Below are 14,757 nucleotides of genomic sequence, written 5' to 3'. Positions count from 1 at the left end.
GAGATTGGGAGAACCCTGTGGAATTTCCAGGCTGTGAAATTTAGGCAACATTTAATTCGAGGATGATAGAATTGTGAAACAGATTACTAGTGGGGTTGGTGGAACAAAAAGCCATGGCAAAGTTTGAAAAATTCCTATTAGAAAAGGGGATAGAGGGCCATTAATTCCTGAAATCATGAAAACAAAACCAATGGCTGCTTTGGAAGAGTGGGCTAGGTAGACTAATTATTTTCTACTCAAAACATGACTGTGTTACTATGTTAAAAATGGGGTTATATTAATATTGTGGTAAATGGTGAAATTGCAGTGTCCCTTTATATCTGCTACTCCCCCAATAGGTTCTGCAGGCAGCTGATAGCAACAAGTTTATTTTAAAAGGCACTAAAGATTTTAGTGTTTGTTCTGATGGTTGGAGTGAGTCAGGCTGCAGAGTATGGAAACAAAATGTCCCCATACAAAGACAGGATTCTAAATAACACTGCTAGTTTTAAGATTTATAGGTGTTTTACCACCTCCCACTTCCCCCGACACATTTCTTTTGTTTTAAACAATTATCAGCTCATAAATCTTTAATCTTCATGCATATCTAGACTTCCAAACAGTTACTGTAGTTCGTGATTCATCAGCTGAAATGCTTGATTGCCTTTCCACTCAGCATCCAAAACTACATAGAAGTTGGAGTTTATATTTTCTATAATTCACATTAGAGTGATGTACAGAGCTGTCAATATTGGACAAATTCCGGGTGTGAGATTTTTATTTGCCAGATATATATCTGATTCATCCAATGATGCCAAAAACATATACATGGCTAAAGGTAGCAAGTTGTGTCTGTTATTTGGTGATGACCAAGCTGCATTATGTATTATTCTCTTCTCTTTTCCCTGTTTTTCTCTTTTTTTCCACTGTCTCCCTTTATCGGTATTTCTCATTCTCTCTTCATTGGTCCATTGTCTGTGGTATTTGCATGTGTCTTCTCTTGCTTTCTCTCACTATTAGCTATGGACGTAGGGGCATCCCAGTACTCATAGCAGTAGTGAAAGCCCTCTATTACAGTTACAGGGCCTGGACTTTTAAAAATAGCACCTTTAAAATTGCTCTAAAAGCAGATACGAGGATTTTTTTTTATTCGTTCATGGGATGTGGGCGTCGCTGGCGAGGCCGGCATTTATTGCCCATCCCTAACTGCCCTTGAGAAGGTGGTGGTAAGCTTGCTCTCCATGTAGAGAAAGCAAAATAAAATATGCTCAGAATTACTAGCACAGTGTGTAAATGTGGGAGGGCAAGAAATCACGATTTGCTGCATGAAAATCCCATCAAATGCAGGAGAATTGGTAGGCCCATCTAAGTGTAGAACAGTACCTTTCACAGAAAAAGCCTTGCTTAAAAGAAGCAAATTATAAATAGCAGCAAGCACTGCAGTCATTTCAAAGTCTGCAATATAGGGACAATTTTCCATATATGTGCTCCTGGTGTGCAGCCTTGCCCGCAAAAAGTGCATGGGGTCAATTTTAACTCTGAACAGGTTTCAGGCAGATGCGGGACAGGGCAAGTGCAAAATGCACTTGCAGGCCTAGGTTTGAGGCAGGGAGTATTTTAACTCCCCATGCACCACGGGTCAGCTGCCCGCTCGAAATGAGTGGAATGAGGCAGCTGGGAGAGGACGTTTGGGTGGCAGAAGGCTCTAAGGGAAGTCACAGGGAGGGTTGTCTCGGGAGAGACTCACAGGAGGGAATTGGGAGGGGGCATTGGGAGTCTGGGGCAGCGGAGGCGGTGATTTACCCTGTGGGACCTGGAGGAGCACTCCTGCTCATCTTGGCCCTACAAAGGAAAGTTTTTACACTTAGCTTGGAGGGCCTTCTCTGTCTGCAGGCCTGGTGGGAAAGCTGCTGTCGTGGCTGCAGGAGGGGAATTAATGGAATTAAAAGTAATTTCTGTCTGGTATTATTATTAAAGGTTCCTCCTACTCCTGCTCCTATTTCTCCTACTCCTGCTCCTATTTCTCCTACTCCTGCTCCTATTTCTTATGTTCTTATTAGGGGTTACGGGGAGCGGGCAGGAAATTGGACATGAATTTAGATTTGAGGTTAGGATCAGATCAGCCATGATCTTATTGAATGGCGGAGCAGGCTCGAAGGGCCGATTGGCCTACTCCTGCTCCTATTTCTTATGTTCTTATGTTCACCAGTTGCCATCAGTCTGGCTTGTACATGTAGCGACAGAATTTCCATGAGGGTTCTCCCAATCTCCTGCATTATCTTCACTGGAAGTTCAGCAGAAAGCCCGGAGGAACTTTGCAATCAGTCAAAGATGCAGTGGGAGATCGGGAAAATGCCTGCAGAAATACTAGCCCATATTCTCAGAAATGCTACGTTTACTCAGAGTGACAATGCTTTCAAACCGTTTTGTAAAAATACACGTTGTAATCTGTTCAAAAACATTTCCGTCGATTTTACAGTAGGGTTGCATTGCAAACCATACTTTTCACTACTTCCAAATTTATCCTAATTTACAGATAGAAATGATTAGCTTGCAAGCAAGAAATTTCAAGTGACAATGCCTCTGGAATCCCTAAGTAAAGAGGCTTTTTATTTCAGTTTCGGCTGACCTCATGCAAATATCAACCTATCACTTATTCACTTAACTGGAACTGACTGCGCCAAGCTGTCGCTGACTCACCTCCTGTCGTGACCAGCAGTCAAAATCTACTGCAAAGTTAATTTTAGCAGATAAAACCTGTTAAACTGTCAGGTGTACTACCATAAAAATAGCCACACTGCTGTGTCCAGCTCATCTAAACCATAGATGCTGTTTTCATCTGAATACCCATGTATAATATTATTATACGGATATGAGTAGTGGAACATGAGAAAAGCTGATGAGAAAAAGATACTAACAGCAGAGATGAGTTGGCTGAGAGGAATACTGGGAGTATCCAGGATGCAAAAAATCGAGAATGATAATATAAGAACATGGCTGGATAAGGAACAACGCTTATGCAGAAGATCCAAGAAAGACAATTGCGTTGGTTTGGGCACGTTTGAAATGGAAACAGCTGGAATCTTTCATGGCCCTGCATGCAGAAGTACACAGGACAAGAAGCCGAGGAAGAGTAAGGAAGCGCAGGATAGACAATGTCAAGACTGACTTGTCACAGAAAGGGATACGGATGACTGAAGCGGCCAAGCTAGTTCAGAACCGACAACAGTGGAGGGAATTCATTCAGCCCCATTGCCGCTGCTGGGCTGACGGACGGGAATTTAGTAGTAGTACTACCTATGTATAATATACATTTGCCGCTAGAGACACTTCCATAATAAAAGACAAGGCACCATGGGCTAGATTTTGCTTATAGCAGCGGCCAGGGTGGGTCTTCTGCCTGCCACTCTGACCACACTGCAACTCCGACCCATTTTCCTGGGTCGGGTGCATTGGCAAAGCATGGTGGTGAGGAGGGGAGGGGGAAGCATTGGCAAAGCAGGGTGGTGGGGGGATGGGGAGCATTGGCAAAGCAGGGCAGTGAGGAGGGGAGAGGGAAGCATTGGCAAAGCAGGGTGGTGGGGGGATGGGGAGCATTGGCAAAGCAGGGCGGTGAGGGGAGGGGGGGAGCATTAGCAAAGCAGGGTGGGCCCCCAGTCAGATTCCTGCTGCCAACAGGGAAACTGAGGTGGTGCTGCAGCTGGAATGCAACTGCAGTAGTAGTGAGGGACCTTAATGGAGGCAGAAGTGTCCTAAACAAAAGAAAAGCTGCGGCTTTACATGAAGGCAAGATCGGAGGAAGAGGAGGTCTCTACTAAGTCCTGTCCCTACTTTTCTGCACATTGGGGCCATTAGTACTGCTACCCCAGGCCTACTGTCACCTTCCACCAGGTGATAACAGGGATGGACACGGGGAGGAATGAGGCTGGAGTCTGGTGCCCCCTCCCCCTCCTGCCAGCATTTACATGCGGTGGTTGGTAAGGGATAGCTGGCAACAGTACCGGCAGGGGTGTGGATTCAAGGTCACAGCAGGGTGGTGGCGGTAGGCCTCACTGCCCCATTTTCCTGCTGTTCCTGCTGCATTTCCACCTGAACTCAGCAGGGATAGCCACCATTGTATGTCTTGTTTCTACTATGGAACTATCTCTAAAGAAAAATGCTTGCTGTTGAAGCATGGCTCTGTGACAAGGTTTGTTCCCCAACTCCAGAGGCAAAACACCACTGATGGCAAATGTAAATGGCCACCAGCCTCTGGCTGCTTTTTTTTGTGACCACTCTGAGTTTCCTACCCATCCGTATAGGCCAGCAATGGATATGTGTCTCTGACATCAGGAAAGATGCAAGTCACCAAAATGAAAACTACAGTTAAGACAGCATGCACAAGATTGTGTGTACACAGTTGCTTTAAACTTGCAATCGCTGGCTTTAGATAACTGTGCATGTGCAATGTTGAGGATGCGCAATTACTTCCATGTTATCACTGATACTGTGAATCCACCCTCCAATATAAACAAGATAAGCACCAGCATCCTTTTACACTTTGCAGAATCACTAGAAATACAAATAGGGTATATAGGCAGTCAATTATGGTTAGCACAGACTCAGGCTACTCAATACAGGCTTCACTGTATAAAGATTGTGCCTTAGGCCACGAAAGATGGTGAATTTGTTGCTACATTTCCACATACTGCTTATTATTTTTACGGTCTAGTGCTCTTTGAAAAAAATGACCAGCAGCTAATGGTCAGACCAAAGACTCCTGTTATATGATGTGCTCTACAGCTGTCTTAGCTGCAGTTTTCATTCTTATTCTCTTCTATGTTTAGTACAACATTCCTTAGTAAGTATCCCTGTCCTATCGGTGCTTCCGTTCCCCCCCCCCCATCCTATTTAATTCCATGTTTCCATCTGTTCCCTTAGGAACGGGCTAGAATTAAAGGGCAAGTGAACATGGCAGAGAGGGCTCTGAACTGCCAGTGCTTACACAGTGGTAATTAAACCCTCAGCTCAACGACACACAGTCTGGATTCAGCAGTCTGTTTCTCAATCTAAGACAATGAGCACAATCGACCGAAAATCAACAAGGGCAATTTCAAGATATTTAACTTTTTTAACTGCATCGGACTGCCACTTCATTAGAATGGATTTTATAGTAAAGACATCAAATTGTGTATAGAACTTAATGCCACTGCACTGCTATAAGTTATTGGATTTCCTGCTTGCAATTACATCGGAAAACAGCCTTCTATTTACCTGTGTAGACAACTCCATTTATTTCTATTGACATGTTGATGCTGCTAATGCCATTTGTAGACAGGTTCAATGCAGTTTCTTGTCTGTCATCTGCTGGGGAAAGCAAGAAGAAGAAAATACCAATATGAGTGCCAAAAAGCAAGATAGCTGAGAGAGTAAACTAGCGATGATAAGCTGACTCCTGGGACCTGATAGCACTGGGATATTTGATTACAGAGTTGTTCTTAACAAGTATTGCAAGTACACTGTGTTTTTCTTTTCCCCTCTGTACTTGCCAGGAGCTGCTCTTTATTAAGGTGAAATTGGGCCCAATTAGTGGAATTCTTTACCTTCTTCGGTCTTTCTTTTCTACAAGCTTTTAAAAGCCAAGTTTGCAGGGGGGAGTTTGCCTTCTAACCACTAGTTTTTCATTTCTCCTACTCTTTTAGACTTGGTGGTGTCCTGCACCATGGACTTTGGCCTTCACCCAGGTTTCTTAACAAAAGAAAGTTCCTATCCAGACTAGTTGTAAGCGTTTTGTAAAGCAAAAGAATAGAGGATACCAAGATGACAGAAAAAATTGATCCAAATTTCAAAATCAATGTCAGGAAATAACGAATGGGAATGGCTACTAATTTCCTTACAGTTGTAAAGCAAAAAATCTTACTGAAAGATGTAAACCTCATACCTCAAATGACATTTTCCTTACTTAGTAAAGCTATTGATCGAGATACAAGTTGGTTTTGTTAAAACTTTTTTTTGTACTCATCAAGCTGAAGATTGTTAGTGCTGGGGAATGGAACACTTTTTATTTCAGGCACCAGCAATCAGAATTAAGCTTTCCAAGATTGAGAACAATATCAAAAATAACTCGCATTTATAAAGCGCCTCTAATGTAAACAACATCCCAAGGCGCTTTACAAATAGGTATACGGAACAATGGAGTAAAGTGTAAAGCTCCCTCTATTCTGCCCAATAATATGCCTAAATCCTAATCTTGTAAGAGCATCTCCTACTCCAACAGTGTAGTAGTTTCTATTTTCCACACCAGCCATCCTGGCACTTCTATTAGGGGTTTAATTTGGTCTTAGCATTAGAATTGGTGAGCACACTAATTGTGATTAAAGAGTAGTAATTTGGTTAGTTATAGGTAATGGAATGGGCAATAACTTTTGTTCACACTAATATTGTTCCTGAGGTAATCAGATGTAACACACTGACCCATCATGAACAGTTTTTTGCTTGTTAACTAGTTGTTGAGCAGCAATTAAAGGAAACTTACAAATTTACTCAGGATTTACTTGATTCATACATCTCATTAATTTTGTATAACTGAAACTGGCACAAACACACCAGAGATTTCTGCAGAGTTCAAGGGATGAATAAAGCAGGAGAGAACTAGCCTTTTGATGAATCCTGTAGCATAGGTGTTATATCAAACATCCTATTGCTAGATATTCTGGAGGAAAGAGAAGGAGGAACAGCAGGAGACTATAGCCTGGGAGGTTTCAGATCATGGGAAAAGGGTTTTAGGACTCAGTACTAGCCACTGCAATATGGGTACCATTGATATGTTATCTATCTGGATCTCAGCAACTGAACAGTGTGTAAGAAGCCTGTGCTTTTCAAATAGGCACATATTAGTTCCTGGAGTCAGACCTGAAGTAAAGGAGCAACATCCAGGTGGCAAGCTCAGTAGAAGTGAAGGTGATCACCGTGCTCAAGTTCTACACAGGGTGCTTCCAGGTACCAACAGAAAACACACCTCAGCCTCTCACACAAATTCACAAGAGCAATGCAAATACAACAGATGCCAGAGGCAGCAGAAAAAGGACTGAAGACAGTCTGAGGGCATTATATGGAGCATAAGAAAGGAGAAAGTTACATAATGCTATAAACAATAAGCCATTAAAGGAGCAGGCACACTGCAAACTTCTTTAGTGAGACATATAGTCTTTGGATCACCACCCATGGAAGTTGAAGGAAAAGAATGAACAGACCTTAGTATAATAAAAAATAATGTATTGTGAAAAGGGAGCAGAGCTGACATCAAGAACATAAGAAATAGGAGCAGGAGTCGCCTGCTCCGCCATTCAATCAGATCATGGCTGACCTTCGACCTCCACTCCACCTTCCTGCCCGATCCCCATATCCTTGATTCCCCTAGAGTCCAAAAATCTATCGATCTCAACCTTGAATATATTCAATGACTCAGCATCCATGGCCCTCTGGGGTAGAGAATTCCAAAGATTCACAACCCTCTGAGTGAAATTCCTCCTCATCTCAGTCTTAAACGGCCAACCCTTTATCCTGCGACTATGCCCTCTGGTTCTAGACTCTCCAGCCAGGGGAAACAACCTCTCAGCATCTACCCTATCAAGCCCTCCAAGAATCTTATATGTTTCAATGAGATCACCTCTCATTTTTCGAAACTCCAGCGAGTATAGGCCCATTCTACTCAACCTCTCCTCATAGGACAACCCTCTCATCCCAGGAATTAATCTAGTGAACCTTCATTGCACCGCCTCTAAGGCAAGTATATCCTTCCTTAGATAAGGAGACCCAATCAGTACCAGTATCAAACTGAAGGCTAAAACCTTTAAAGCTCATGATATAATGAAAATTTTGAAAATCTCTGTCAACAATACAGTAGCATAAGTGGTACATTGGTTTCCCTTCCAAATGGAGGTCAAACTTAGATTCCACTTTTATTATATTAGATTCTGGATTTTTTACTGGTGTTTGGACATCTCATTTTGTGATTCCATATAATTAGGGTCACTCGTTATTGATGATGAAATAATTCAAATTCCACTTTTATTATATAGGATTACAGGATTTTATGGGATTTTTACTGATCGGGGGATTGCATTCTGTGATTTCATTCATTCTTTGATGGATACCACAAACTGTGGTCATTGGTTCAAGTCCCAGAGCTGCCTCATACTTGTATCCTTCGATCTCAGCCAAATGACTTTCCTCAGTCTCAAGGAAATATGTTGGGGTTAATTTTTAAAGATGTATGGAGTGGCTTGGGTGAATAGTGCTGGCAGGTTTGTGTTTTCTGGCTGGCCAACCAGAGAACACCACTGGAAGCTATGGATGAATTGCCTTGATGAAATCAGAATTTTTTTAGAGAGAGATTACATTGTGGAAGGAGGCCATTGAACCTATCATGCCTGAGTTGGTGCTAGCTATTCAACTGGAGCAATTATGAAAATGAATTTAATAAAGCTGCCATAAAAATCCAACTGGTTCACTAATATCCTTCAGGGAAGGGGCCTACATTTGACTTCAGTCTCACACTGTGTAATTGACTCTTAAAGAGCTCAAGGCAATGAGGGATGAGCAATAAATACTGCCTTGCCAGTGATGCCCACATCCCAAGAACAAATTTTTAAAAATAGGAAAATGGGCAACATGCATACTTCCTGAATGGTGTTAAAATAGCTAAGGATGAAGTTGAAAGAGACCTAAGAGTCTTAGTGGACTCAATGCTTAACATGTCCAACCAATGCAAATCAACAAAGCCAATAGAATGTTTAACTATATAGCCAAAACAGTAGATTACAATTTAGATGAACTCATGATCAAAATGTATAGTGATCTGCTCAGACCACACCTTGAGTACTCTGTCCAGTTCTGGTTACTAAGAAACAAGGGAGACATTCAAGTGCTGGAGTCAGTGCAGAGAAGAACCACAAGGCTGATCTCTGGTGTTGAGGGTCTGAGCTATGAGGAAAAACATTGGGACATCCTGAGGTATGATGGGCATTATATAAATGCAAGTTCCTTCTGTCTTTACCCACTAGCAATGTTTGGCTGATTGGTCTATAATTACCCAATTCAACCTGTTTCACTTCTTGAACAGTTATGTTAAATCGAATCATTCTATTCCACTGGCACAAAGTCCCTATCCAGAAATGTTTATAAGATTGTGATCAAAACCTCTACAATTACCTTGCTGATTTCCCTCAATATTCTAGGATGGCCCCGTCCCCCTTTTCATTTCAATTGCCATCATTTTTTTTCAGTACTATTTCCCTTTATTGCCCTATAGTTGTTCTATCTAATTGCTTAATCTCCTCTTATACCCTTTCTTTTCCACTACCACACTCTTGTGTAAAAAATGAAGCAAAGTACTCATTTAGTATCTCCACCTTCATTCTCCAGAGAGGAAATTGTAGAGGCTTTGATCACAATCTCCCTTCAGGGAGTCAAGGTTTAAGGATCCCAAACTGTGTGCAGGGTTAATACTGGAGTTTAACCATCTAAAACTACATAGAGCACTGATAAACTTCCTGCCACTTATCCATCCAGGATCACTCAACCCATTATATTATTGGCTGAGGGTTATGTGGCGGTGAACCTCCCAGTGATAGCTAGTGAGCCAGGTTGACTTATCAATCACCAAAAGTTCCATAGAGCAGTGCAGAGCCTGCTTGGGTCAGGTATTGGATCACCAAGCCTGCCACAGAGAATTGAACTTCTGTTGCTGGGCATGCCATCTTGGAGACACTGTTGCTACAAATTGGATAGCCAGGTGGTGAAGAATAAAATACTAGAGCCTGGTCTTCAGTTGCTTCCAAGCTTTTATTCACCCAGCTCAACATTACACACCCTCCTATAAAAAGATACAAGAGAATCCCCAGTTGATACCCACCACCTGAATACAATCACCACTAATTGATATAAATCACAGGTACAATTAACAACTGTGACCCCAAAGAGATTCAGCTTACCTGCCACCAAAGAGGACAGTCAGCAGTTGGTCACTAGACTACTGACAAGTGCAGGTTTGAACCCTCATTAGGCAGACAGCAAGTACAAAAAGCTCCTCAAAACTGGCATGGCAAGCAGCACAACTACCATAAAATGTGTGAGTGCTTTTCCATTATCCTCCTAATAAAAACTTCAACACATATCACATCCCAATCAGATGGTGGTTCCACCAGTTGGAGATGTGGAGCTTCAGCAGCAGCTGTTTGCCTTTCAACAGGCCAATCATAGTAGGTGCTGAACTCTGGATATATGAGCCTGTGTTCTTATAGCTGACATCTGGATAACATCTTGCAGCAGCTGTTGTCCCATGTGAGTTAAGGCACTACGGGGCAGACCGCTGAAGATTTACGTTGTATGTGGCCTATGGCATATTTTATCTGTGCATACCTGATATTGACAATGAGTGTGAAATGTAAGCAGATGTTCTATTCTACAGCACAGGCATATCTCACCTTGTTGGGGGATGAAATGTTAAAAATGTAACACAATGAGCAGGCCTCTTCAATAGGAAATAAGGAAAGATTGAGATTATACAATGTTATGTCAAAAGTACTTTAAAAATAGCATCAAGCTTCAGCAAGAGGGTCTTTTAGCATAAGTTACTAGGATTTTCCATATAAGGTATATATTATTTGGACAAATTACTTGATACTTTATCTCAAATGCAAATTTGTACAGAATATCTTAACATATTCAGTAGACATTTAATTGTATTTTTCTTTTAAAAAACACTTCGATGAAGGCTACAATCCACAGTGCAGAAGTCAGTAAAGGTAGAAGAATGGCTAATTAAATCAGAAAGTATTGGCTGGATTAAAATTTTAAGAACCTGTAGATTGTAGGAGAGAGGGAAAACCGAAGGAGGTAAGGAGTTCCATATTTTGAGGCCGGGGAAAAAATGAATAAAATTAGGAGGCAGGGAGATGGGTCTTGATTTCAACACAATGAGAATAAACATGTAGGATGGCATAGTTGGAACTCAGAAGGAACAAAGTAGAAACTATAAGGAAGCAGAGATTATGGTCACATTAATGAAGTGAAGAAAGGTTGCAATAGAGAGAGAATTTAGAGGCTACAAGTGAAAGTGGGGAATCATCTACTACATGATATATGGCTAGTGTGGGGGTGATGCACAACAAAGTAGAGTATCAATGAGAAATCTTTGACAGAATCCAGCATCTTAGCATGAATTAACTCTTCTCGCCTTACCTCTACTATTGATTTTAATGTTCATAGGGATCTGTGTTGCCATGGCCAACAGGTTCTGCTGCAGCGCTTGTTGCATGAGCCGTTGCTGTTCCTCTGCCATGACTGACATCTTTTTCTCCGGTGGCTCCCCCGAATCGAGCTTCTCTCGCAGCTGGTCCAGGGCTGCTGCCTGAGCGGCCGTCGCCTGAGCCGCTGCCACTTGCGCTACGGCCGCCTGAGTCGCAATGGCCTGGGCTGTGCTCACATGGTGACCGGCAATGCTGAGCGGGATTGCTATTCGATTGTGTCCTGCTGTTGACAGCATAGGTTCTTCTAGGACGAAGACGAGAAGAAAGTAATCTGTTACCAAAAGACTACACTAGCTACGAAGAGGTCCACCAAATCCTTAAACAGACCGAAATTTTCAATATCACCAGGGCCCAGTCCAGTCATGAGGTTTACAACAGGAAGATGAATCTAATTAGTGATCCTTAAATTAAAATTAAAATCACCACTAAGAGTTAAATAGGATAGCTAATTCACATGTTTGATGGGAGGGTCCCAAACCCGCGACCTCTACCACCTAGAAGGACAAGGGCTGCAGGCACATGGGAACAACACCACCTGCACGTTCCCCTCCAAGTCACACACCATCCCGACTTGGAAATATATCGTCGTTTCTTCATCGTCGCTGGGTCAAAATCCTGGAACTCCCTTCCTAACAGCACTGTGGGAGAACCTTCACCACACGGACTGCAGCGGTTCAAGAAGGCGGCTCACCAACACCTTCTCAAGGGCAATTAGGGATGCGCAATAAATGCTGGCCTCGCCAGCGACGCCCACATCCCGTGAACGAATAAATAAAAAAAAAGATTCTTTTCTTTTCCCCCCCATTCCTTTAGCTCAGAGCCTCCAAAGAAACCCATGCTGACAGGACAAGACAGTCTGGGGGGAAAAAAATTGTATAAGGGCCGTTTTTGGGCGTGGGTAGCATGATGCGCTATTATCCCGTGCCCAATGACCCCTGGGCAGGCAGGACGGGAGTTTCGGCCGGCCTGAGTACTAACCTGCAATCAGTGTTCCATTCTGGGCCTTGCATGTGGAATCAATGCAATTTGCACTTTCCACCAGCAGGGAGAGCCCAATCTCTTAAAGGGAGGATGTTTCTTAGAAATCTCTTAAAGGTAGCTGGTACCTGTATTTGCTGAAAATCAGACATCGCACAAGTAAAACACAGATGCAGGTCCCATCCCTATGTTTACACACTGATGAGTTATGTTAAAATATTGAATAAAGGATGCGCACTACTAAATCCCACATCCTCCAATCTGCACGCCAGACCTCACCAATCTGCCGATCTGAGTTGGTACCAGGCCTGCGAGAGTGCGTGAACCAAGGTTCTCTGCTGATGCACTAGAGACCTTGGTGCAAGAGGTGGACAAAAGGAGGGACATCCTATATCCGCAGGGTGGGAGGGGCAGCAAGAGGCCCTCCAAATATATATCCAAGTGGCAGTGGGGGACGAAGTCAATGCCAGGTGCACAGCATCACGAACATGGATGCAATGCAGGAAGAAGTTCAATGCTTTGACATGAGTGAGGTCAACTGTCAAGTGGCGTTTCCTACCAACTGCTCCACGCACTACACCTCCCATCACCCACATATCAACAAACTCTTTCCATCAGTACTCAACTCTACCAACCAGATGCTTCCTCTCACCCTTACACATTACCACTGTTACAAGCTGCCCACCCACAACCCACAGGCCACATACACTGGCAGCTATTCAACTATGACAGGCTCATCACCCAGACACACATCCCACTTTCTTGCAGGAGAAGGTGGCGCATATCAGGAGGCAGCAAGCGGCAGTGGCATTTAGCCCCTCGAGCCTGTTCCACCATTCAATGAGATCATGGTGGACCTGTGACCTAACTCCATATACCCGTCTTAGCCCCATATACCTTAATACCCTTGGTTCACAGAAAACTATCAATCTCAGATTTAGAATTCACAATTGAGCTAGCATCAACTGCCATGTGCAGAAGAGCGTTCCAAACTTCTCCCACCCTTTGCATGTAGAAGCATTTCCTAACTTCACTCCTGCACATCCTGGCTCTAAATGTTAAGCTATGTCCTCTAGTCCTAGTACTCAAGTATAGGAGACCCCCAAAAACAGTTACAAATGTCTCAGCAGCCAGAAGCAATAATCCAGCCACTAACCTGTAAATCCTGCATGATCCCTTTAAATAGCACTGGTAGGGGTCCTCCAGGCACTCTAAGACACGTTCAGATGGTCGGAGTTAAGACTGTGCATTGAGTTGAGCGTTAAGTCCCAAAATCGTGTCTATCACTTTAAATTAGTGTTGCACACTGATTGTAGCTATTTTCTCCCTACTTTACATGCTTCCAGCGTTTCTTACCTGCGCCTGCGCTAACTCCTATACCAAGTTGGCGTCCGGCGCACGTCACGCTGAAAACGTGCGTGCGCAGCCAGGATGTCATTTTGAATGTCGGAGAGGCCGTGTAGCGCCGAAACAATGGGCGCTACACGGCCCAATTTAGCGCCCTCTGTTCTGTACTTTATTGAGCAAAGAGGAGCAACTTAAAGGGAGAGGGAAGTACTTTCTGTTCACCAGTGTCAATCTGAAAAATAATTGTGAAATGTGAATTGCACAATTCTGGTGGAATTCAAGTGGGGAAAGGGGGGGGGCAAAAAATGGGGCTCTTCTTGAAGTGGACAAGAAATCCCATTCTGGAGGTGTAGTCATGTGTATTTTTTCTGCCTTATTTCCCAGCAGCAGTTTAGGTGCATTCCCGATCTACCCCGGGAATCCTACTGGAAATACCTTAGATTAACCAGCAGAACCTAACATTGACCGTGCTTTTAAACAAAACAATATCATCCTAGGATATTTGCCATTTTTTTATGCAGTCAATATTTTCAACCTGTTTGGGTCAGAAAAGTGCAAAAGCCACTTTTGGGTTATTGGTGACTATGATCAATGATTTCTTTGCCCTGTTTGGACAGGAATGTATTAAGACTGAAGTGCACACTCACTTCTTCATATATTTGTTACTTGTCAAAAAATGTCTTCAAATTCCTTGCCTCGGCTGCTCTGGTAATCTCATTTATGGGGAGGAGCTGCCTATATCCTAGAGTTGATCCTTACTTTTATATAAGAACTGGCACCTCATTTTATTGTTCTAAGAGTACGTAAAAAGAATGAGAATATTTTTCCTAAATGGGATGCCCTACGTGGTCCTATGTATGAGATTCTTTTAACCGTTTTAGAAGAAGCATTACTACGTTAAAACGGGTATATTTTATAAAGCACCCAAAATGAAAAAAAAAACTTGCACTAATATAGTGCCTTTCACGACCTCAGGATGTTCCATAAGAACATCAGAAATAGGAACAGGAGTAGGCCACACGGCTCCTCAAGCCTGCTCCGCTATACAATAAGATCATGGCTGATCTTCTACCTCAACTCCACTTTCCTGCCCTATCCCCATCTCCAAAGCGCTTCACAGCCAATGAAGTACTCTGGAAGTATAGTCACTGTTGTAATGTAG

General features: G+C 43.0%; 1 protein-coding gene across 4 annotated transcripts in view; it reads right to left on the bottom strand.

Moving 5' to 3' along the window:
- LOC137321761 (AT-rich interactive domain-containing protein 3A-like) overlaps positions 1-14,757 on the bottom strand; it is a 475,814-nt gene that overhangs the window by 7,272 nt on the left and 453,785 nt on the right. For 2 of the 4 annotated variants that reach the window (XM_067984380.1, XM_067984413.1), the window contains exons 6-7: positions 11,203-11,514; positions 5,233-5,325 (exon numbers count right to left, since the gene is read on the bottom strand). In XM_067984380.1, coding sequence (XP_067840481.1) covers positions 5,233-5,325; positions 11,203-11,514 — 405 coding nt within the window. The remainder of the gene's footprint in view (positions 1-5,232; positions 5,326-11,202; positions 11,515-14,757) is intronic. The other 2 variants (XM_067984391.1, XM_067984402.1) reach the window with 2 other exon arrangements.

Source organism: Heptranchias perlo, chromosome 1 (assembly GCF_035084215.1).
Source record: "Heptranchias perlo isolate sHepPer1 chromosome 1, sHepPer1.hap1, whole genome shotgun sequence".
Classification (NCBI taxonomy): Eukaryota; Metazoa; Chordata; class Chondrichthyes; order Hexanchiformes; family Hexanchidae; genus Heptranchias; species Heptranchias perlo.
The sequence above is the reverse complement of the archived record's forward strand: the minus strand, read 5'-3'. Positions and strand labels throughout refer to the sequence as shown.